The sequence below is a fragment of the Phasianus colchicus genome, chromosome 25, assembly GCF_987193195.1.
Source record: "Phasianus colchicus chromosome 25, bPhaCol1.hap1.1, whole genome shotgun sequence".
Classification (NCBI taxonomy): Eukaryota; Metazoa; Chordata; class Aves; order Galliformes; family Phasianidae; genus Phasianus; species Phasianus colchicus.
The window spans coordinates 3,489,676-3,514,865 of record NC_143460.1 but is presented as its reverse complement, the minus strand read 5'-3'; the positions used below and the strand labels follow the sequence as shown (position 1 = coordinate 3,514,865).

The following is a 25,190-nucleotide window of genomic DNA, read 5'->3' as shown; positions in this document are numbered from 1 at the left end:
TTTGCGCCCACCTCGATAGATCCGCGTCATTATTTTAACAGCGCAACGCTATCTGAGGAAAGCACAAAAGCCCCCCCACAGAGCCGTTTGATATTTTATTTATTATTTTTTTTTCAATCAGCCTTTGTTCGCCTAGGCTGCACCATAGACCAGACTTTGAAGCTGTTCCGTCAGCCGGAAGGAGGCTGGGCGGGCCCTTTCTAAGAAAAAGCCCTCTCCTCCGGCGAAGAGCCCGCTCTCTCACGCTCCCCCCTCAGCCCTGAGGCCGCTCCGCCCTAACGATGAGGGCTGGGTACAAAATGGCGGCCTCGGTTTCACAGAGCGGAGGGATGCGCAGCGCGCATGCGCAGCGCTCTGCGCGCCGTCGCCTGAGAGAGGGACGCGGAGCCGCGGGCATGGCGGCGGGCGCGCTCGGGGTCGCGGTGCTGTTGGTGGGGCTCTGCGCGGCTCGGGCGCAGGGTGAGCAACGGGAACGGTGATCCGTGGGGTGGGGGACGTGAGGGGGTTTCGCGTGCACGGTGGAGGCGGGGAGCGGGCGGGGAGCTGCGGCGGCGGGAGGAGAGCGGGCGGCCTGTGGGGATCGAGGAGACAAAAGGAGCAGCCGCACCGCTGGGATGGGTCGTTGTGGCGCTGTGAGGACGAAAGTTGGCTGTTATATTACGGGTTTTGGGGTTTTTTGGTTTTTTTTTTTTGTGCGTGTGTTTTGTTCCTGTGCGTGAGGGGAGCTCGGGGAGGAGCTCCTTTGTGTTCGTTGTTTGCTTTTGCTGCTGTGAGGCGAAGAGGAACGTCACCCAGCGTGGATTGTGTCATAAACCTAATCAAAAACGCAAAAAATAGGAACTGGAAAGCGGTGTGTTGTTGAGGTAGATCGCTAAAAAAGAACCGAGCGGAGCAGCAACGAACCTGCGCTGATGTGGAGCTGGCGCTGGGTGCGATCAGGGTGGGAACTGGAAACCCAAAGCCTTAAGAACTGTAAAAACAGTGCTGGCTTTTAAGAACCTCATTACTTTGTGGAGGTGCCCAGCTGCATGGGGCTCTGGGCAGACCGGTCTGGTTTGGGCACCCGATGGGCTTTAAGGTCTCTGGTATGATTTGTTTGCACTAACATCCTTAAAACCGACCGCGCTGCCCTCGCTTTGCCTCAGCTTGTATCTCCTCATGCTGATAAATATTGTTTCCCTTCCTTCCCCACGCTCCTGCAGACTCCTGCACGCTTCCAGACAGAGTTCAGTATGCAGAGCTCATGGAGGACTTCAGCTCGATGAGCAGCTTTCCTGTTGGAACCACTGTGAGGTACACCTGTCTCCCTGGCTATATGAGGATCCCTGGGAAGCCCGTTGAGCGAACGTGTGGTGAAAACTTAACGTGGTCACAAATAGAGACGTTCTGCACAGGTAATGTGTGCGTGGCCTTGTAGTGGAAATGCAAACTCGTGGCCTGAAGCAGTGACTGAGCACCTGGTGGGAAGGCAGGGCCAACCCAGGGGGGTTCAGGTGCCTGTAATGCACCTGAGTGACTGGAAGAGGTGGAGTCAGGATCCACCTCCTCCCAAACCTCATTTAAGGGTTGGTAGTGGAGGTAAGGGCATCTCTTGCTGGAGATCCTGGCCTGCCTGAGTCTTTCTAAAGGTAAGCAGCTCTTCTTCATTTCTGTGTCCATGGCTGCTGATTTGGACTTGTTCTCATTTGCTGAAGCCAGAGGTTTTGCCACTCTGCTCTTACCATCCCGTTATAGCATTACAATCCTCTTGTTTTTTTAAAAAAATTTTTTCCTTTGTTATTTAACAATTTCAGTTGGTTTTGTGTGAGAATTGATTTTCTGTATAATTTAAAGCTTGAAAAGTACTGGTGACTTTAAGGGCAGTGTATGCCAAAGACGTAGTCTTTGTATATAACTACAAAGATATAGGCTTGTTCTTTTTTCTTTCCCCAGCGAAAAGATGTATTCATCCAGGAGAATTAGCAAATGGCTTTGTTCATGTGACAGATCTTACATTTGGTTCAGTAGCTACTTTTTCTTGTGAAAAAGGGTGAGTGTTGGGTTTTTTTTTTTTTCCTGGTTTTCCTGTTTTTTTGTTTTTTTTTTATTTACACCTGATTTGAACCAAAACCAAACTGAGGTTCTTGAGTTATAGCAGGACAAATCACAGCAAAATTTGGTTTGATTCCCTGGTTTTACCCACATCAAATTAGGCTTTTAAAGTGCTTGGCAAAACTTTGTGTTACCTCTAACAGCATTTTTTTTTTTATTGTCCCTGTGGCACAGGAAGTAAGTGTATATTCACTGCACTTCATTATTACGTTGTATAGTGGCCTGTTTGTCTGTGTGTAGCAAATCAACTCAAAAGTGTTAACCTCTTCCAGTGGTTTTCTTTTCTTTTCAGTTTTAATTTAACATTGGTGACTTGATGGTATTAGGTACATGCCTTTAAAAGAGAGAGGTTTTGTCTGTTTCTTTAGTGATGTCTCATTTGCTTCTCTCATTTTCAAAGTTGAGTCTATTAACAAAATATCTCTAAACATAACATTCTCACCACAAGAGAAGTGTGGTGTGTTGTGTCCACGTAGTCACAGAACAGAATCATGTAAGCAAGATTTCTAGCTGCTCCCTGGAAAATTGAATGTTAAGTTTTACTTCTTTTAATATTTTCATCTGTCTAGGTACAGGTTATATGGAAATAGACAAATTTCCTGTGTAATTAGAGACAAAGGTGTTGACTGGGATGGATTTCTTCCTGTATGTGAGAGTAAGTAAAGTACTGCTGTATGTTTGCTTTGTACTCAGGCAGTGGTAGTTTATTTTATAATATAGCTGTGTGCTGTACATTCACTGGTGAAAGAAACGATGGTAAAATAGGGCAGCACTTAAATTTTTTTTCTTGAGCTATTGGGGATGTGCCTGAGGAATCGGCACTGAAAAGTCTAGGTTATTGTTGTAGTAAGCTAATAGCTGTTAAAGTCTACCTATTCTTGTTACAAATGACCACAGGTCTTTCTCAGTTAGAGCTAAGACAAGTTACAGCTTTGTGTTGGATTTTAAGTGCAGTGACTTGAAAATCAAAGCTTTTTGCTTGTGGGAGTGAAATTCTGTTAGCTAACTTTTATGATTTTATTCCAGAAGTTCCTTGTAAACCTCCTCCAAGTATAGCCAATGGGCACTACACTGAAGCAGACAACTATGTTTATCAAACAACAGTAACCTATAGTTGTAATAATGCACAGAAAGGAGAAGATCCCTTCTCGCTGGTTGGTTCACCTTCTATTTTCTGCACAGTTGATGATAACTCAAATGGCATTTGGAATGGACCACCTCCACAATGTAAAGGTTGTTTCTCAAATATATTTATATCTTATAGGACTCAAATTTCAATATCTGCCTCTTCTGGAATGGGGGAGCTGAGAGGATGGATGGTTTTCCTACAGAGAAGGAGGAACTTTGTCTTCTGCTGCTGTAAATTGATAAAATTGCAGTGCACGTCAGATGAACTGCATTATGGATATTGATGGAGTATGATATACAGAGTGGCTTTGAACTTAAATTAAAACTTAAAAAACAAAATACGAGCACACAGTTGGTAGAAGTGACAAGAACAAAGTGAAGGAGCTGACCTCGAGTATCTAATAAAAGCATGTGTGAACAACCACCATGTTAGTGCAGAAATAAGTGTAAAGTTTAGCAAGCATGTGGTCTTGCTTTGTGTTTGCAGGGAGGAAAAACCGGATGCTTTCATCTTGTCACTTGAATGCTAACTAAATAAATTGAGTTTTCTGGAATTCTGCTGCTGTGTAGGAAGAACTATGTGGGTTGGAAGTGGGTTGCACTTTTAGTTGACTGTGTACTGTTGCAAGTCAATGGCTTAAATCAGGGACAATCTGCACATTGGAGGGAGGAAGCTTCTTAGGCAGCCCAGTCCAAACAGTGAGAGGAATTAAGAAACTTTGTTACAAGTATTGAAAGTGCTGTGACTGTTAGAAGTTCTAACAATAGAAGATACTGTTAACAAATGTTTCAAAGCTGGTTTTCCTCTTATGTATTTCAGTGGTCATCTGTGAAAACCCAGAACTAGAAAATGGAAGAAAATTATCTGGGTTTGCATCTCAATATACCTATGGGAGCACAGTTATGTTTGAATGTGATCCAGGCTATGTCTTGTTTGGGGAGGATGTAATTACTTGTCAAGAAAATAACACCTGGTATCCATCAATACCAACTTGTAAAAAACGTAAGTTTTTATGTAGGAATCCAACTTTTCTTGTATGTCGAGAGTGTTGTTAAATCTTAGCTATAATTTAAAGCAGTTATACTGTAGTTGAAAGTCAGAAGCTAAGGAATTTGACACTGAGCCTCATCATGGCAGCTATTCCAGGTGTTAGGAGTCACACGAACAGTGTTTGGATGATAATGAGTTGAATTTTAGGCAAGCGGTGGCACAGATGTACTATGGTGTTACTTCACTATAATGGCATCCTGCTCTTTGTTGAAGTGATATCATGAAGAAATGAGGAGGATAGATGTATATTCTATCAAGATTCCAAAATGTACAAGGGTTGTGCATAACGAAGAGATCAGTGGGATCCTTGCTGTGTACTCACAATCATTGTGTCTGAATCTGTGCTCATACCTAGCTCTTCAACTCTAGCTTTCCAGGCATCAAACTGCTTGTAGATTTTTGACCAAGCAAATCATTATTAGGCCTAATTCATAGGGGCCATTGGAGAGCATTTTCTGAAGTCTTCCTCCTCCCACTCTGCTGGAGGGACAGGGAATGTGGCTGCAGAATACAGTCAGAGGATTTCATGTATGTACGTTCTAATGATAAGCCCTCAAGAATGAGAACTACTTCTACAAAGGATGTGCTTGAGTGTTTCATAATGGATGAGTCTAATAAGGCACCCGAGAATGATTCGTATGAAAAAAATAAACCGAAGGTTAGACTTCTCAGGTGCTGTATCATATGATCATGCTACACTCATGGAGTGATGTTTCTTTTAAATCTTCCGTAGGAAACACTTATACTTAAAATTATGGTAAAGGTAGACGAGAAGTTCTAACAATTCAGATACACTAATAGCATTATATTATACAAAAGCAATGTATACTTAGAGAGCTAGCGAATTATAAAACATTTAGAATTATTTATTGTTGCATTTGCTTTTAAATTTATGTTTTAGTTAGTGAAGATTCATGTGGTGCCCCAAAGATCTCCCATGGAGAAGTGGTTCCACTGAAATCTGTGTACTTAAGAGGAGAGTCTGTTCAGATAAGGTGCAGTCCTCACTGTGCTTTTCCTGATGGTGGTACAGAGGTCACAGTAATGTGCCAAGGACAAAATACATGGAGTTCTGAACCGAACTGTGCATGTGAGTAGAATTCGTAATTAGGAAAATCAAGTGACAAGTTTGAAATGTCTGATGTAGTGCTTGACCCCTGAAGGTCAGAGGCCTGTTGGCATGCCCAGCTGGTCACAGGTTACGTTAATAGGTTGTGAGTGCCATGGGTTGGGGTTTGAGTAACTGCAGAGTTTTGTGCCTAGCTGGAGTCCTTCTTGAGTCTTAGTTTTATGTGTAGGAATGAATCCAATTCAAGAGCTGTTGTGAAAGACCTGTTCTGGGAGTGCTTTTTGAATGTTTTGCCTTTGAAGGTGACAGACTTCATACTCTTTTTCCTTTGCGTGATGTGATCACTCGTAATATGAACAGAAAGATTTTCATTACTTTGATGCAACTCTTTATCCCAGTGAAGCTGAGGTATATGTTTCTGCTCATGCATCTGAAGCATGTCCATCATGCATTTTTGCTGCCTCTGGGCAGCAGGAAGCCTTTGCATGTCATGTCTTAATAATGAACTGAGCTTCTGATATTTACATGAATGTAGGGACTTCTTGATGGCAACTTCTTTAATCCGTTCCATGTATCAGCTCTGTTCTCAGACTTTTTTTTCTCACTTCCAAAATATTTCCTTTCTAGGTGGTCCTGAACCTTCTGATTCCTCTCCAGTCATCAGCCATGGTAGAATAATTGAAGGGAAAAAATCTGTATATTCCATAGGGGATTCAGTTACAATTGAATGTTATGCAGGCTACACATTACATGGTGCAGCTCGTATTGAGTATATTGGAGAAGGCAGATGGAGTCCAGAAGTGCCAATCTGCAAGTTAAGTAAGTATGAACTGCAAGAATTTCCAATAGAATAAAAATACGTACAGAATATTTACTACTTGAGGACATGCTTTTATATTCAGAAGTCACTTATTGCATACTTCTATCTTTATTTCGGCATAAGAAAGATGGATTTGGGTAAACGTGCTTTTAATAATTGGCATACTTAAATTAAATAAAAATTGCTGTGCAAAACTGACCTGCTGCAAGGGTCATCTTGACAAGCGTTTGATTCATTTGAGACACCCTCATGAGTACTTATATAGTACAGTTGATTTAAGAAGCATGCATTCCTCATAATACTCATCTACTCTGTTTTTAGGTGCCTATATTATTGCCATCATCTGTGGTGAGTATCATATCATTCCTGAATAATGTACGATGTGGTGTTTGTTTTTTATGGGGAATTGATATTGTGGTCATCACCTGGGACTAATAGGAACTGTGTCTGGAGTTCTGGTTGCTTTAAAAACGCTTGTCTGCTCCTAAAATCAAGCTTTCTACCACCACTTCTTTATAAGGTCATTCTAAAAAGTAATGACACTGTTGTGAGCTGTAGTAATATTCCTGAGCTGGTGGTGTTTTGCCATCTTAGTGATCACTGTTCTGGAGCTGAACTCTGCTGAAGAGTCTTGAGCAAAGTATCAAATATGTAATTGGGAATTAAGCCATGTGAATTTTTGAGCATTGGAAGAGGAGGATGCTGTGTTGGATTCTGGGTGTAGACAGCATTGATTTTTGAGGAGATCTTTCTTGTGAGCTGTTTACTATCACTCTAAGGCTTCTTTTTAATTCTTCCTCAAGTGATCGTGGCAGTTGTGGTGTTCCTGGCAGCCTTCTGGATCTTCAAGAAATTCATTTCACAGGAAGGGTAAGTAATTCTTTTTTTATTGGCAATTTCTGTGTGACAGCAAAAGCAGTGCTAACATATGTAGTTGCTTAAGCTTTATCTGCCTCTTCTTTTTTCAATTGTGTGATGTCTGTATGTGAGCTTAGCAGCTAAAGTACCTAACAGCATATTTGACTGTTTCCTTATCTGTTACTTAGATAAGATGCTAATTATCATTCCTGCTATTTTAAAGGATGAAGAAGCGCTGTCCTTAGGCTTATGTTTAACAGAAGTACACTTAGCAATGTTCACATCTGCTCCAAAACATGCCATTTTTATCTTAAACCAGTGTTACTATTGGTTTATTTTGGTTTCACCTGCTTTATTTATTTTTTTTTTTGCCCGAATAAGCATCTGGTGTCACTAAGGAAAGTCTCCTTAGGCTTTAAAAGCCAGAGTGGTTTATGTGATCTGGAAGCCTTGCAAGTGAGCTTCCTTGCTTCTGCAACGTACCAATGGTAGTGGAGGGAAACGATGCTGTGTTTTGGACTAGAAACAACTTGAATAAAATACCATGGACTTATTTGAACCTTCTCCTTGTAACTGTATTGACCTAAATGGTCCTATAGTGTTTGAACAAATAGCAGGCAGTGCTACTAGGATGTATAACGTGTAGATAGACTTCAGTTCTGTCATTTGCAGTAGCAGTGCTTATTATCTTTACATTACAGACTGTATGAGATTGGGTGCACAAATAGTGGATTTTGTTTCTTTATGAAGCATATGTTGCATTTTGAACTTTCTTTTCAGAGTAACTGGTTATATATGCTTTTTTGATAGGGACTTGGCAGGAGAACTAAATGCTTTGTGCATTGCTTCTTGTAGTGGTGTCCTTTTTGTTGTTGTTTTTTTTTTAACCTTCTCAGAAAAAATACTGTTTTCTTGGAGAAGCACTCTGTAACAGACAAAATACTGAATACTTAAAGCAAGTCAGGTGGAGCAGTGCATCTCACACTAGCTCACTTACAATATGCATCTCACCAAAGCTCACTTAAACTTTAGTAGATTTAGTTTAATAAATAAATAAATAAATCTGGGGTTTGTGAGACAAGGGGATGCTTTCAGTAAAGCTAACCAGAGGAAATACTCCTGTAGTTCATATTTGAAGTGAAGTACATGTGGTGCTACTTGGGACGAGCCTGAAGCTAACTTATATCCAGTGAAGTTCTAGTGGAATTATCTTCCCCCTAGGCAGCATGGCATCTTTTCAGTGACCCCAGTGGCTGGGGCTGTGCTGCAAAGTAATGCAGTGCTTTTGATTAACTGCTTTTCGTCCAGTGCTTGGATAATTTGCTACCTTGATAGCCCAGATGCAATCTAGTACTACTAAGGCAGCACTTTCTGCCTTCATCTGTGAGAAAGCTGTTCAGTGTAGGAAAAGAAGAAGGGAACTAAAGGAAATATATCAAAAAGCAGAACAAAATAACGTTGTATTCCTGAAAATCCCAATACTGTGCCATGTGCTTTCCTTCAGCTTCATCGCTGTGAGCGCCTGACTGTTAAATCCCATTCTTGTCTCAAAGCCCAATCTAATCTCCTTCTGCTAGGACCAGATCTCACTTGTTTTCTGGATTCCTGAAACAGCTGAGCCCTTCTGAACCACTCTGCTTCCAGTATCTCATATTGTACCTTGGCTATGTTCGTCTTCAGCATGCAGCAAAAGCTGTGTCTTGCCCTTTGCTGCTTCTGTGTTCAGTCTGTCAGTTTTATAGGATATTCAATTAGACCTTTTTCCCCTTTTGCTGTTCAGCTCATATACAGTTGATGAGAATTGCAAGAAAACATGTATTTTAAAAACAAATACACCAGTTGAGATGGAGGAACTGCACAAATGAATTAATTGAATCATGAAAAGGTATACCCTTCCCACTTCATTTGGACATTTGCTTAAGTGTCTCTTTTTATGGTTTACCCTGAATTTTAGAAGTATGGAATCCAGTGAAACCTCAGTTTCCTACAGAAAAAGCGATAAGAAGCATTCATTCATTTCCTCCCTTCAGAGGAAACAAAATCACATGTCTTTTCTGCAATTAGCTCTTTCCAAAATCCGGCTCTTTGAGCCGTGTTGTTGCAGGACAGATGTAATACAGAAGGGATCAACTTGACTCTTCCTCATCAGTATTTTGTTATTACTGTCTTAATGGTTTGAATTTGCACAAGAAATGTTTTTGCAAACTTGTCTTTGTGTTGCTTTACTCCATGGCACAAATTCTGAAAAGGTAATGACTGAAACGTTAGGTTTCTTATTCTGACTTGAAGTCTTTTCAAATGAGTAGTCTTGTATTGTATTTAGTTATTAAATAATGAGTGACTTCTGAGTATTTTTGATAAGTTTGAAGGCGTATATGGAATTAAGCTTAAAGCTGATTCCATAAGAATGTGTTGATGAATACCATCTTCGTCTCTGAAATAAGATGCTCCTAATTGAGAATTAGTTTTCTGGCATCAGTTTTCTGGGTTGGTTGGCCTTACTTTTGGGGAGAGAAGGAATTGGGAATTCTTCCTGTCATGAGCAAAAGGAAGGATTGGAAATAAGAGAAATGATAAAGCTCCCAAGGCTTTGTACAGTATCTAAAACTCCTCAGAGACCTCAAGTAATGGTGCAGGTGTTTGTTGATTTTGGTTTACTTGTTTGTTTGCTGTGAAAGAAAAGCTGTGCTATTAGAGAGTTTGAAAATACGTGGATGTGGGTTTCAGTGGTCATGACTGTGATTATAAATTTTTTTCCCTCTTGTGTTTAAGTACTGCACACTTTCTACAGTGAGCTACAGAATCAAATTTTCACAAATGCTTGGCTTCTGGCTATAAAATACATACTAACCATCAGACATAAAACATCTGGGTTGCTTACAGTGTAGCCTCCAAATGAGTTAGGAATGCTGTAACTGCTCTGTCTGGGCTCAGCTGCTGATAATATTCTGGCATGGTTTCTTCATCGCTTGAAATGGTCCACTTGGATCAAATCTTCTCCTAATCCTTGGGTTGTTCTTTGCACTCCTGAAGCTGAAACTGGAGCCAAAATCTCACTAAGTGTATTGGTTGCTTAGTAGGAAGCACACAAGTGAGTTAGTTTCATGATTTCACCTGATGATTCAACGCTACAGCTGAGGATGTGCTTCCAGAATAAATGTAAGAGCTATTTAAATGTGAAATCCCTGATTTGACTTATTTTTCTGTTTGTAGGAAGAGTGACAGCACTCCACATACTGCCAAATATACGAGCTGTAAAGCATGAATGTCTCTTTCTGAGGGTGGGAGGGAATTTGCAGTTGGATGTGCCTATCAAAAACGAAAACAAGCGCGCTTATTCGCCTACGGAAACTTAACATACCTCACACTGTGCTTTATGCTATTGGTTAACTGTAATAGAGAATAGTAGGATTAAAAAAAGATCAGAATTGTCTGCTGTTTTGTTCTGGGTCACTCATTGTCTCCTCTGTGTGTGTAAAATGGACTTAGAGGCTCTTCCTGCAGCACACGTCGCTGTCTGTCGGCGGGAGCACTTACAGAAGATGGTCCGATGTTAGCTCTGCTCACTAAATTTCTCAATCACTTTTGCAGTTGAGGTGGTGTAAATGTTATCTCTTATGTTCTGAAATGTTTTAACTCTTCGTTTTTTCTTAAGAGATTGGTGCAATTTAAGGCTGTGTGTGTTTGAAACAGTTGCAATTTAGATCTTGTATCTGCTGCTTTCTTGTTTGCCAAAGTCGATTCTGTATGTCTGATGAATTAAAACGTGCCTTTGAATCAGAGTTTTATAGCTTTTATAATGCCTTTAAGAAGGAAAAAAAAAAAAAAAAAAAAGACCTTTGGTATAATCCCAAAGGAACTGTAATGGTCCTGTTGCAATGGGGAAGTGAAGGTTTTCCTTAGCAGGGGTATCTCCTGCGTTTGTATCTATTGGTCTGTTGACAGAAGGAAATTAACCAAAACCTGCTGAGAATCTGTGTGCCCATCCTTGGGTAGACTGGTATTATTATTATTTTTACTTTGAGTCTTGATGTCCATTTCAGAGATAATTATGTTGCTTTTCAGAATAGAAGTGCTTTCATATGAGTTTAGCTGAGCTAAGTGAGGATGGGTTTTGGCTTTGTGGGTTTGCTGCCAACATGCAGGCAGCTTCTATGTACCCCAGAAAGAGCAGTCACCTGGCATCAGGTGGCTGAGGCAGGGGTAGATTGGCACTGCTATTGGGATCACGTTGTTTCAACAGCACAGAATTAGTTGGGGTTTCATTGGGCTCTTTGGGACACTCCCAGCAGATGTTTTTGAGTGTTCCTAACAGTCTCCAGTTATGAAGAAGGGGTTCTGGCTGTGCAGAAGTGCTTGCTGTTCATGGCCTCTCCAATAGCTGCTGCTTAGTTTCCCAATTGCTTGTAAATACTGTGAAAATATACTGAGAATTGAGTGTTGCTCATTAGCTGGCTTGTGTGTGGCATTTCCAATATCTCATAATATACTAAAATAGAATGAAAGCTTGAGTGAAATGACTGTATAGATTTGGCTTTATTTTTATATTGTTATGAATGTAAAGACGAGTGATGGCTTGTATTATTACAAATAAAGATATTATGTGGCAGTAAGTGTTTGTCTTTCATTTGTTTGTGGCGGATGGCTGTGTTCTGTTTTCTTAGAGGATAACATGAGTTGGGTACACGATAAGTCAGATGTGAGGTTTGTGCTCCAAATGTACTCTTTTGTTTCTGCACAGAACTGTGTAGTCAGCTGCCTCAAAGTGAAACCTGTCAGAGGAAGGGCTAGAAAAGTAACTAGTGAGCTTTATTTTGTAATTCATGATTGTTATTATGTGCTATAGAGTGGAGCACTTGAACCTGGTGCTAGCAGAGAGGCTGGCTGTGATGAAAGCATCGTGTTGTTGCCATCTGCTGGTGTGTCTGTGGTTGGTAGTTGTCCACATTACCAAAATCAGCATTAGTGCTGACTGCTGAGTGTGGGGTGTGTGATGAGCAAAGGGAGCTGGGACTGAAATGAGACTCGGAGAGATTGGATGTTGTCCAGCAGGGAACCACGTCATCTGTCTACCTGAGACAGAGCTTGATCACAATTTTATTTAAAAGAAGAAGCTGTGAGTAAATAACAGTTTAAGGCAAACAAATAGCACGGGGGATACAGCGGGCAGGAGGGAGGCTCGCTGTGCTGCTGTGCATGAGTCCTGACTTGCTCAAGGTGAAAGACCTCAGTTGGGTGTTAGAGCAGATGCTCCGCTTTCCCCTTAAGCATCCCATGGTGCTGAGTGTCCTCCTGTGCTGCAGGATGGTCGGTCAGAGGTGTAACTTCAGCTCAGAGAACAGGAGAGCACGCAGGATGTTTGTGAAGCAAGGTTGTGCTTCTGCTGGTGTTTATTTATAAGGATTCTGGGGCTGGGGGGAATGAAGTTTTCCATTATTGTTGCTTTTCCCCCTACATCATAACCGATTTCAAATGGTGCTAGACAGAAACTGAGACTCTGAACACCAAGAGAAATCGGTCAGCCTGTGTAAGAGACATTTTTCTGGCTCAGAGAAGATCCTCTTGCAGATGACAGCTATGCATTCTTTAAAGAAGACTATTCAGTGTCTACTGAGTGCTTCATCCACAGCAATCGCCCTTTCTGTGTATGTAAATGTGTTTGACAGCAGCGAGGTCAGGCAAAAGTAGTTTAGTTTGGCTTCATTTTCGTGGTTTGGATGCAAAAATATAAATGTCTAGCAAAACATTACTGGAAGGGAGCAGCAATAAGCTCCAAAAAAGTAATTTTAGGAAAAGGAGTGGATTCTGTGTGCATCAGCGTGATTTCATCACTGTTATTGAAGGCACGTGTGGGTTTGTTGACTGTTGAGATCAAACTGTCAGGGGAGCTTCTGTGTTTGCAGAACAAGTCCTTGGAAGCTACAGAATGGTAATGCTACAATGAAAAGATCCCCGAGCACACAGGGAAAGTACATTTGCTCCAGGTTAGTAAATTAAATGCTAGCTTCTTAGTGACTGGATAGGAGAGGAAATGTACTCTCTGCCTGTCAGGGTGTAAGAAGTACAGTGCTGGTTTCCATGCAACTTTTGGATGACTTTACTCTGAACAACTCGAACTCAGCAGCCATTGTTTATTAAGTAGCAATACATTGGAAGGAAGATCTTCCTGTTGTGGCCCTAACTTCCAGAGGTGATTGTATAGTGTCTAGAAATCAGATGGCATTACAGAACGGATGGTTGGCAGAAAGAGAAATGATGGGGGAAAGTGCTGGTTTAAGGAGGATAGGCTGTCAGTGAAGTTAGCAGCTGCTTGATCTTCTCCCACGCTGTAATTCTTGCTCCTAGAACACTGATTTCAAATGGTGCTAGATACAAAGTGGGAAAATCTAAGCCACCATGTGAAACCAGCTTCCAGAGGAAGACAGATCTTGCATGTGGCTGCAGGCTGAAAGTCCTTCATCTCCACCGTACCTGGAGAAAAATTAATTTATTTGATGTTATTAGAAAGTGAGATGGTGACCTCAGGTTAGTTATTTTATTGATGTGTTTTTGAGCATCTCATGGACAGCTGAGGCTCCTGTAGGAGAAATGAGACGTGCGCTGTAGAAGCCCAATGCTCAGCAGGGACTGTTGTTTCCTTTGCTCGCCAGGTAGAGTAGTAAAGCTCTTAGCAGCAGATGGTGAAAAACATCTGATTTGGTGGTGCTGATTTTGGAGGAGGGGGGGAAAAAAAGTCTGTGCCATCCAGAAGCAATCTACCATCCCATTCAGACACAGTCAGTCTGTATCCCCTGCCCTAAGGCAGCGTTGTGGCTTTCCATCGCTGACTGATCTCAGGGTCAACACAGGACAGGTGGACATACAGCAGTTGGGTGCCCTTGGTGACAGGGGAGGGAAATGTGACTGTCACGATGGGTCAGCTCTCTCACGTGGTTTGTAAATAGGGTGCTCTTATAGAGCAGAGAGGGCAGTCTTCTGTGTGAGGAGACTGAAATCCTGTCAGCAAAAAGGAACTTTTAATGAGAACAAATTATGTGGAAATGACTTTGAGTTGTGGGCCAGAATGAAACCTAAAAAGGGAGCGTTTGAAAATATAACTGTAAATGGTTCAACAAAAGTTGCTGGGGAGGTGGGAGAGCGTGAAAATGAGCGGCTGACGGCTATTGGGAATGGAAGGGGTGTGAACAGTGCTGTGGTGCAGCCGTGGTGGTTACCCTGCAGCAAATGTGTGGGAAGAGATGGCTGGCTGCAGGCCTGCCAACCACTACACACGTGCAATTTGCCGACTGTCAGACCCTGGCCACTGTCTCTAACCTGTGCTCATGCAGAAGCTGGTGTGACGTGGAATCGAGGTCAGCAGAAGCAGAATTGCACATTTTACTTATTGATACCCCAGCTCTTAGCGTCACTTTTGTAACCACACCAAGGATCTGCTTCAGTATCTACATTTTCTAATGCACACCCACAGATAGCGGAGGAAAGCTCAAGGAAAAAAGCATGTCCTTCCAAGAAAGGGGGGGTGGAGGAAGGGAAAGGAGCTGTACTAGATTACAGTCTGGATATTTACTGTAGTTTCTAAATCCATTAACTGGGGCAGCAGGGTGAGAGAAAAGTGGAAAGCAGGTTCCCTCCCCAGTGTCCATCTTGCTGGCACAGTTATTTATGAGGCATCCTATATTATCAGCATAAAGGTTTACTACTGAGAAGCTGGACTGTGAGGTACTGCTGCCAGAGGTCGGCTGTGGCACTGTAAGGACCTCTGCAGCATCCTTTGGACATGGGCTCAAACTGAGGGTCACTTTGTGGCTGGTTTTGTTTTTCTTTTTTTTTTTTTCCCCAGTATTGAGTACATGCCTTAACAGGAGGAAGGAAGATTTAGTAAGGTTTTTAAAAGTTGCTGGAAATGTCACTTATGTTTGTGCTACTGTAAGTGAGAGCATCCCTGGAGAGGTGAGGTGTAGGAAGATGGCGAGTGCCTCTGACCCCTTCCCCTCTGCACCTCCCATAGCAGCCAAAACTTCTAGAAATAGCATGCAGCAGTTAAAGACCAATGGCTCACTCATCATTTATAGTTTGATTAGAAACAAATTTCCTTTTGGCATGATTAAGACGATGCCGTCCCTCCTGCAAGTCGCCCGCAGATCTCCCTGGGCCTCACCAAGCTCTCATTCCCTGCATGCAGCTGGGAGGTGTCAGCCATTGCTGCCAAGCTGCAGATACACCTTACAAGAAGGATCCATCTGTGACATTGTGTTCTCTTCTTTCCAAACCCAATAGCATGCTGGGGCAGGCAGTGTGCAGGAGGAAGGAGAAAAAGAGAGCAGCTCAGGACCATGTGATATGCATAGTGTGCATATATGCAAAACCAGTGCTTGTCTCAAGCATTTGCTGGGTGTGTTGGATGTGTATGGATGGGGACACGTGCAGAGACAAGCAAATACAATCAGCTAGAGTTGGCTTTGTCAAAGTATTTGAGTTTTTGTAAGTAACAGTCAAGAAAGTACAATGTTATTGTTCTCTTTTTTTCCTCCTTTGCTGACATATTTTAGCAGCAGCGTGCTATAGCTTCCTTCAGAGGAACCTCTCTAAGCCTTTCAGGACTCCATGCTGCTTGATATCCTCTAGACAAGACAAGGCAAAAAAAAAAAAAAAAAAGAAGAAGAAATCCCTGCCTGCCCCATGAAAGGGAACCTCCTCCCTAGCCAAGGACCTTTAATGTAGTCTGCAGGAACATGGCAAGTCAAAGTGTTGCAGACCTGATTTCTTACAACTGCTTATATATAAGGGTGATTTCTGGGGATTCTGCAGTAAGCATCTTTTTTCTTTCCCCCCTCCATTTTGAAATGCCAGAATTAAATTCTTGGATCATCAATTTCTGGTCTCCCCTGCAGGAAATATTCCTGTTCTGCATGCAGAGCTGAGGCAGAGAGCCACCCCCCCAGTCAAGGGATGAGTCAGACCAGGCCAGGTGCAGGACAGAGGGGTGTGACAGTGCAAGTGGTGACCTGTAAGGGAAATTGAAATGAGTGAACTTCTAAGCTTTCAAAAAAAAAAAAGCTTCCTCAGCTCATGGAAGCGTGTAACTGCATCTGTTTGTTGTGCAGCTTTGTTACTGTGCGGAGTTGCGTAGGTCAGGTATGGACAAATGTGCCCTAACTTGCAGTCTGGGCTAATCATTAGTGTGTAATGCCTTCTGCAGCTGCAGCACTGACCAAGGCTGGGTGCAGGCAGGTAGGTGCTGCACTGCTTTGTGGGTTTGATGCTTGTGACTAGTAGACAGCCCTAGAGATGCTGCTGCTATTCGGGGCAGTGCAAACATGCACCTCCCTCGTGGTGAGCTCAGAGCATAATGGAGACTTTATCCTTCGTTAGGACCAGAATAAAAACTTCAGGTCACATCCCTGAACGTACAGTTTGTTCCTTTAGTCCCACTCTTGCAGCCTAAGAATTGTGCTGGAAATAGTAAAGTGAAAAACTGGCACTCCAAGCCTACAAACTTATGCTGTTTGTGCCCCACCAGCAAAAAGAAAATAGGGAGCTTGAACATTGCACCATGGCATGCTGTGCTGTACAGTACTAAAGTCTGTAAGATTTCTAGTTCCACACAGCCTATTGGAGCAATGGGACAGCTAGGTCTACTTGACATTTGGGTCACTGATTAGTTTTTACATGCAGTGGAGCCAGAAAACAATCTTTTCCTTTTATTTAGGGCATGCCCTGTGATATGCAGCATCGCTGATGGCTGGAATTGATTTTGTGCCCAGGTCAGAGTTGCATCTTTGTCTTTCCTCTTTGCAGAGTGGTTTCACCCAAACGCATTTGTGTGTGGTTATCTCTTGGTGCTTTGAGTTTTGGACTTTGTTCCTACTGTGGTTTTGGTGCCTACCAAAGTTTTCCTGAACAGTGCTGAGCCCTGGCCTGACAGTCAGCATAGGTGTTGTGTTGGTGGTTTGGATGAAGCTAACCTTGTCTTGAGGGTTAAATAACACTAGAATCAGCTCGGGCGCATCAGCTGATGTGCTGGGCTGTAGCAGCCCTTGTGTAGTGGTTCTATTTTTTTCTGTGTTTGGATCTAACAAAAGAGGCTTAAAAAATGTATAAGAAACCCCTTAGATGTAGGAGATGGTTCTTAACAATGCACTACTAATATAACTGTGATTTATTTGCAAGACCTGCTTGGTCTTTTGTCCATTTTTAATCCCAAAACTTTGTGTAGGACTGTTAAGTGAAAGATAGCACTTATTTGCTGTTCTCCTGATTTACTTGTCCTAAAGCTATTCTGAACTGAAGGGAACATTAGCATGGCGATGACTGTAGGAGTGCAAGTCATTAGCATTACAATTTCTAATCTTCTGCTTCCCATCTGCTAATCTGAAATTGTTTTGACCTGTGTGCAGTCATACAGTTCTCTTCCACCTTTACTTTCCTGAGAGTTCCTATGCAAAGCCACAGCCTGCTTGGAGGGCACAGGAAGTACTGAGCTGCTGAATCCTATTGAGGATTTCAGGTGACTCAAAGAACGATGAGGCAAATTCACACAAGGGAGAAAAGCCTTGCAGCTGCATGACCTCAGTCATGGAGAAGCAGTTGGAAGGTATAACAGTTCAAACTCATCGAATGTAGCTATGCACAGCTTGTTTGAACAGCATGTCACACAGCTAACATCAAAAAAAAAGTCTCCACTAAAGCAGCTGAAACCAGGAAAGTAATTTTCTGTTCCTAACTTCTGTACCTAAGCATCACCTTAGAATATACGGTGTTACTGCACGTCTTGAAAGAAGTCACAGGGAGATTATTGTGATTTGTGTAGTCAATTCAGGAACACGGTGTTTCTCTAGCACTACAGATCCAGCTACTTCAGGTAATGTCAAGAAGGGAAGTCCCATTTTTCTTTGTCATTGAAAAGACAAAATAATGTCTTGTACAAGTGGTGAACATAAGGGAACAGCTGCTGCCATTTTTTAACTGAAGTACGGCCTGCCCTTAAGCCAGATGTGTATTCTGCCACATTCTAACACCATTCACAGTAGAAGGACCTGGCAAAAAAGCTATAGAGAGTCTCTAACTCAACTCTCCCAAGCAGTTTGCTTTTTGCCTGTTCCCAACATTCTCATCATCTTTTCTATCACAGAAACATCCCTATGTTTGAGAGCCACTGCTGCTCTGCATCGGAGCTGCAGAACCAAATGCAGAACAGTGTGCTGCTGGTGGACACGTAGTGTGCACCATTTGCACTGGATAAAGATTGTTTGTGTGGGGAGCTGAAGAGATGTGCTTAACTCAGAAATAGCTCTCTTCCTTGGAAAGCTTAAGGTCTGAATCACACTGTGTTGGCTCAGTTTTTAGCAGACAAGCTATCGCATATGCCTCCCTGTAGGCGAAGAGTCGTCACTGGCATCAGGATTAGCAGCCAGGTTCTTTTCCTTTGGAAACTGGAGAGTAATGCTGCAGGCTAAGGCAGGCTGGAAGCATGGTCATAGCAAGAAGTGGCCCAGGGCAAGATTGTTGGAGGTGGGCTCGTGGAACTGCAGGCAGGAAGGATCTGCTTGTGTTGGTGCTTGGCCTGGGCTGGCTCTGCTGGACCCCCACATTCCTCTGTTTAAAAGGAGCCAACCAAACTGTTACTGTGAAGATGGGGACAAAATAAGTTATTTTGCTTAAGATCCTTGAGGCATTAAGTACTCAGTGCTGCCTATGGAGCCGAGAAGACTAGAGCAGGATATAAAGTATCCCTAGTTGATGATGCCCTGAGTAGCCCACTGAAAATACCACTGACACGGGCAGGTAGAAATGCCTCAGAAAAAGATGGAAATCTGGCAGGGGGTGAAGCAGCCTTAGAGCTGAGGTACCTGAAACTGAAAGTAGGTGTGAGAGGTAGCAGCAATGTGATAGATGCTGCTGTGGAGTCTGCCTTCTAATGACTACAGGAGCAGAAATGCAAATATATGCACTTTTTTTTTCCCCTTTGGAACAGAGTGTAAGTTGATGCCTAGTCCTTCAAAATACATCACTCCTGTCTCCCGGCAATCCAAAGGAAAGAAGGGGAGAGAGACCCAGTACAAAGTTTTTGAGCAAGTTTTTGTAGTTTACTCGAGAAACAAATTACAAATCGGGAATTTAATATTCTGCTGATATCTAGCGTATTTTACACCTACGCTTTTGAACTAGGTTGTCCCTCTACTGCAGTAGCCTCACCTTAATTTTCATGCCTTGCCACCAGGTTCAGGGCTCAAGCACTGCAACTGTTGCAAGAAATGTGGACTGGGAGTTCCAGGACCTGACAATGAGTCAGGAATGACCTTGCAGCGGGCAGCTATTGTACCTCTCGGAGCTGTGCCAGTATAAACGGCACTTGCATCTCAGAGTGCAGTTGAAACCATTTCATGAGATTCCCACGTTGGCCATTTCTGCTGCCTACTTTGCACCACTTTGGGTGGGTCGGAACAGGGCAGGGTGTTCCCTTCTTGCACCATAACAAGAGCGTGGTCTGAGCCCTAGGTCTCAAATGTCTGCCTCTCTACAGATATACAGAGAATATGGGTGACTCTGACCTCTCTTGCGTGCAACTCTGTCCATTGGCACCAGTGCCACAGATGCTCAACTAATACAGCTTTAATCTCAACCTTACCCCCCCCCGCCACACCCATATTAAACTGTAAGAAAATGTCCTTTAAAAAAAAAAAATATAAGGCGGCAGTGAGTTTTCTGGATAGGTCTGGAAGCGATTTGTAAGAGAAGTGAGGAAGGAATACTTGGCATCTGGACATTCTAATGAGTTTTCCCAAATAAGAAAAGCATTTCCTCATAGACTGTAAGCTTCTCACAGCATCAGTAAAGCTCCTGACACAGAGCCCAACGCTGTATTTGTATGACATGGAAATTAACAGCAGCAGCAGCACGGCAGGCTCAGAGCCTACTCTGTGAGCAACAAAATGGCTAGGGGTGCTGTTGTGTTCATCTGAATTCCTTCACCGTTTGTGGGTGGTAAAATCAGTGGGTGCCAGTATCCCTGCCATATCAGGTATGGTTGCGAACTTGAACATCAGTGTTAAATTAATGCTTCTAACATTATTCTAGCTTGTGCCTTCATCAGCTCAACCCCACCGAGCAGAGACAGCAACCAACAGCAAAATCGGACTGCGTCACAGATGTAACATGACCATCGGCAAAACAAGTGCAGAAAGATATCATGGCTGTCTCATCGTTCAGACAGCCTTCTTTCAGGATCACAGAAGAATGATCTGGTAATGCTTTTACGTTTATGTCACGAGCGTTTGCAATTCTTAACTGTACCAAATTTTGCAGGCTTTGAACAGTCTAAACTCAAAAGAAAATGGCACGTATTTTGCCAGCAGACCCAATGCACTGATGAACGCTGCGTCACAATGCCGCACTAAGGCTGAGAGGATAATAAACCCTGCTTTAAAAAGGAGGGAAACCAAAATATTGAGAAATACATCAGTTTACCCAAGTGTCTGAGGGAGAAAGGACAGGCAGCTTTTGCAAGACCTTCTGAAGCAATACACAGGAAACCATTGTGGAGCAGCTAGCCATGTACAGCTAACATACAGCATTCACATGCACAAAATACTACTGTCCTACAGAAATATGCCCTGTCCCCTTCTTAGCCTTGTTTCTTGCAAGCCTCCCAGATTCACCTGCTGATAGTAACCTCAATTCCTGAGTAATGCTATTTACAGACTAAGTTTAACATTGAACTAACTCTTCTCTCTCTGTCTCCTTTTCCTGCCTGCACTTAGTCACAAACTATCATTGTGGCCAAAAGATGGGAGCAAAAATAAATGTTCCTTACATCGAATGTAGCTACTCAAGAGCATGCATACCCTTAGTATAGTGGCAGCCAGTTGCAGCTCCTTCCAAAGGACTGAGAAATGCCATTAAGACGCACTACCTTTGCAAATTAATGGGGTCCTCCATCCCACTGCTGTGATGAGGGGAAAAGCATGGAGAGTTCTCCCTTTGGATGGGCTTAACCCACTGTTCTCCCACGTGAAAAAGAATCAGTTCTTAGTATATCTCCTGGCTGAACAGGATTCCCTCCGCAGCTGCCTTGCACTGTTCCCACAGATGTGTGTATTTATGCCTGTCCATCTTGTTGCAGGGACCACCATTGCTGCTGCTATTCCAGTTGCTCCCCTGCTCTGCGGAACTGGCGCTGCAGGAGACAAGGATGCTCCAGCCAGCGAGGGCTCAGTGAGTCAGGAGGGGCTGTGACGACTGCAGCAGGAGCTGAACCCCCCCTGGAATCCAGCAGGAAAGGAGGGGAGGCGAGGAAGGTAGAGATGGGGAAGAGGAACAAACTGGGGAGTGGCACCTACTGTCTGTTTGCTTCTTCTCTCCCTGCTCTTGCCACAGCACTGCTGTTGGAAATGGCGTCCTCTCCTCTCGGTTACTGCGCAAAGAAATGGTCGGGCATAAAACCGCAGCGCTTGCGGCCTGTATCAGCCAGCAGCCCCAACCTGGGCAGATGCAATGTGCCAGCACAGCCCCTGCCCTCAGCCTGACAACTAGAGGAGAGGCACTGCTGTGACCGTGGCAGTGCAGTGCTCAAGCTGGATCTAAACCCAGCGGTTGTTGCTAAACAACCGGTCCTGACGCTTAGTATGTCAGTGAGTGACGAATATAGATTAAATGCTTATGCTACCACATCCTTAAACTTGGTTAAGCCTTGGTGTGATGAAGGGCTATGGGATAATGTGCCCTGCCGTACAAGAAAGCAAAGTTACTGCTCTGTACTTAAATGGGTGTCTTCTACAGCTAGAAGGACTGAGTTCAGAGCCAGCTGTGTCCTCAGAACTTCCCAGCACATCTTCACTGATGGGCAGTTAAGAAGAGAGGTGGAAAAACAGCACAGTAACTGGTGCAGGGAATGAAGCATTCTCCTCTCGGCATCTCCTTGGCCACTCTGGCACAGCTGCCTGCCCAGACTCCGTCCATGCTTCCCTCCCTGTCCTGTCCTCCTTCCTGCCCACATCCTAACTCTGCCCTTCCTTCTGCATCATTTCCAGGTGCCCCCGAGGAGCTCGCGGTGCAGCTCGTGCTTAACCACTGCCTAAGGAAGAGGAAAAGAAGGAAGGAAAGGAAGAAATAAAAGCCCCGAAGCCAAGCGGTTTCCGTGGTGGAGCTTGGCAGCTCTGACACGTCATCGTGACAACGGCACAGCAAAGCGAAACCTTCCCGGCGCCGGCGCGGGGCAGGCAGGAGGCGGGGACCGAACCTGGGGACCGAACCGGGGCAGCAGACAGACCGCGCCGCGGGGCCGGACCGGGCCGGGAGCCCCCGGCACTTTGAGACGAGCGCAGCCAACATTCGGATTTGACACCAGGCTCTCGGCCAATCCGAGAAGGGTTTTCACCTGCCATCGCTTCCTCCGCCAATCAGACGGCGTGTTTGGGCCGAGAACCCTCCCCGGCCAATCGGGAGCCGGCTGAGCCACTTAGTTAATGATGCAGCAGTACAGGGAAGACTATCACATGTGAGCTGGAAGGCTGCCAACATGGAGACACGGAGAGAGCAAGGTAAACAACTTTCCAACGCCAAAATGATGACATTTAATCCCTAAATGCTAGCTTCCCGTCTCGACTCATCCTTAACCCCTTTCAGCTGGTGTGGAAGCGTCTGGAAGGCACCGTGTACCTGTCCCCAGTGCTTTTAAAAACTGGCCGACGTGCCCTGCAATGATCACTGCGTCACCGTTTGCCACTTTCTGAACTACGCAGCGACAAAGCCCTTATCCCAGCTCACAGGGTGGCTGTTAACCCCTGCACCCAGCCCTGCCTCTACGCCAGCCCTCGGGGGGACGGCAGGGAATAAAAAGCCTGAGCAAAACACGAAAACAGCAGTCTGCAAAGTTGTCATCTCTCTCCCACGACTGCTGCCCTCCTCTGCATTACAGCAATGCTGGCAAGAGTGGCATTCGTACAACCTGTGCCGACGTTCCATTGAGAAAACAGCTCTGACGCAGAGCAGAGCAATCATACCCAGCCGAAATAATAATGAAGGCACTTGGGGAGCTGAACTTAGGGACGATGGGGGAAGGGGACGCCCTGCAAAGCATTACAAAACGTAGATGCAGCTCCAGCCCCATCCTGATCAAAGGGTACGTACGTGGGAAAGACGAACCGGACCGAGAAGCTCTGCCCGTCCACCAGCTGCGCAGCGTTCAGCCCTCTGCTTGCTGTGTAGCGCCGCAGAATAGAAGGTTCCAGAAATTTCCTTTCCGTTAACCCTTTCGGTGTCTGCCCACTCTCCCTCCCCGCGGGATTAAGTGCGCCGGGTCTCCAGCATCGTCAATGGGCGAAGCCTCCTACGCCAACCGAGCCCAGATACGTTCTCTAAATGACACCGTCTGGTGACAGGAGCTCCGTCCCTGGTGTTGGTATTACTTCTCTTTCTTGAGCCCTCTCTCCCTCTCCGGCTTCTTCTCTCCCCTCTTGCTGCAGCAGGGCTGTTGCTGGTAGACCTATCGACGGAGCTTGCTCTCTCGCTCTCTCTCTGAGCTCTGTGACGCAGCTCTAAATTCTCCAGCCTGCTCCCTGTGTTATAACAGCGGAACTGCAGCCTTCCAGGGAGCCCGTGCCAGCAGTGCCAGGGCCAGGCACACCGAGGGAGCTTCACTCCTGGACGCTGCACCTTTTTTTTGGTGATTATTATGTTCCTCACCTGTGCTTCTGTGCTGCCTTCCGAGCCTCTCAGCCTCGCATCTCCCTTTCTGCTTCTGAGTCATGCTTGCTGGGTTAACTCTTTTAGGATTGGTAGTCAGCAACACAAATCTCAAACGAGCGCAGCTGAAACCACAGCCAACTTTGTGGTGGTTTCTGCTTTAAAAAAACCAAAGCAAATCTTCTTGGCTCTAAGAAACAAAAACACACACACACACACACGTTCCAGTAGAGAGTTAGTGCTTCTCAATTAACTGTTTCGGTGTCAGGAACCACTGCTTGATGTCCTGAAATAAAGGGATCTGGGCCTACATCCTGCAAATACTCAGTCAGCATTACCTTGTAACACAGAGCAACTTAAAAGCAACTCATAGGAATGGATGCAGGACTTCTGGACATAAAAGCATGAAAATGCTGCTGGATCCACGTGATCGTGTTATGCTGGTTGCAAGACATTGATCTGATTGTGGTTCAGCCACTGAGCAGATGCAGTGTGTAGGATAAGGTACTGAAAGTGCTAGGAAGCTATAGGCTCTACTTAATCTGAACAGTATTAATAAGTGTTACTGCACACACAGATTCAGAATGCTCAGTGTAGGCAGGGGAACTAATAGCTGCATTCCGGGAGTCTCCAGAATCCAATCATCTCTGTCAAAAAGGTTCACCAGCAGCTGCATATTGCAGCACAGCAGGCACAGCCAGGCAAGCAAAGTGCTGCTGCTGAGCGGCTCTCCTCTCCCATAGCCCTCTGCCTTGTGTTAGCTCCAGTGCAGTCAACTTCAGCACCAGGCAGAGGAAGCGCTGCTCCCGTCTCGGAGCCTCGAAACCGGAAAATGTGGAGGAGGATCAGTGGTAGATGGAGCATCTGGGAATCAAAGCGGAGCTAATGGAAAGCCAGCCCTGCATGAGGGAGTTCATGCGTCAGACTGCATGTACAACAGAGCCAGCAGCCCGTTTGAAAACCTCGGAATCAGGAGAGATCACTACGCAGAGGCATCTGCCATTTTAGTGCTGAACTGTGGAGCTGGCTGTGAGCTTTGGGCTTTTCACTACAACCAGGGCTGAAGTAACCACTATTTTTTTTTCTCTTTGCAGCGTCTGAAGAGCCTGAGCTATTTTGGGATTTGTCTGTACTACACTGAAAGTGACACCTGTTACACACAGACATAAATGAGAAGAATTGCAAGCTCCTGGTTTCTCAGATACAATTCTACCATGGAAAAAAAGATAGGAGCTGGGGATGTGGGAGGGCAGTGTGGGTGCTGGCGTGGGGTGAAGAGCTGACCCTTGTGAACTGAATAGTCAGCAGTACAGGGAGCACAAGGCTTGTATCTGATGCAGACCTCCCTGTGACCAAGAACAGTAATGCTCGATCAACGAAATGCTGCAAGATGGGGTTTCTTACACGCCCAAACACATGGGACTTCAAGCCTTACAGATCTGTTCTGTGGCCAAAGCTGCAAGCGTTAAGTGTTTCAGTTAATTGTAAGC

General features: G+C 44.4%; 1 protein-coding gene and 1 long non-coding RNA gene across 7 annotated transcripts; one reads left to right on the top strand and one right to left on the bottom strand.

The window, feature by feature from the left end:
* The first annotated feature begins 81 nt into the window (after positions 1-81).
* Positions 82-23,152, top strand: CD46 (CD46 molecule). 6 transcript variants are annotated; one of them, XR_016459851.1, is made up of 14 exons: positions 82-459; positions 1,203-1,394; positions 1,933-2,029; positions 2,661-2,746; positions 3,118-3,324; positions 4,040-4,222; positions 5,172-5,360; positions 5,967-6,158; positions 6,481-6,507; positions 6,963-7,029; positions 20,095-20,261; positions 21,140-21,314; positions 22,047-22,556; positions 22,642-23,152. XR_016459851.1 is itself a non-coding variant. In XM_031606025.2 (12 exons), the coding sequence occupies exons 1-11, from the start codon at positions 282-284 to the stop codon at positions 8,880-8,882; spliced, it is 1,503 nt and encodes a 500-aa protein (XP_031461885.2). In that variant the 5' UTR covers positions 82-281; the 3' UTR covers positions 8,883-8,902; positions 10,231-11,630. The 6 variants fall into 6 exon arrangements, 4 of the variants coding, with proteins under 4 accessions (XP_031461885.2, XP_089980642.1, XP_031461888.2 ...); XR_004168658.2 differs by having other exon boundaries at positions 22,047-23,152; XM_031606025.2 differs by lacking the exons at positions 20,095-20,261; positions 21,140-21,314; positions 22,047-22,556; positions 22,642-23,152 and adding exons at positions 8,798-8,902; positions 10,231-11,630.
* Positions 12,057-23,279, bottom strand: LOC149915045 (uncharacterized). Its single transcript, XR_016459853.1, has 2 exons — positions 23,146-23,279; positions 12,057-13,488 (listed from the first exon to the last, which is right to left on the bottom strand). It is a non-coding gene; the product is annotated as an uncharacterized LOC149915045 (long non-coding RNA).
* Between the last annotated feature and the right edge of the window lie 1,911 nt (positions 23,280-25,190).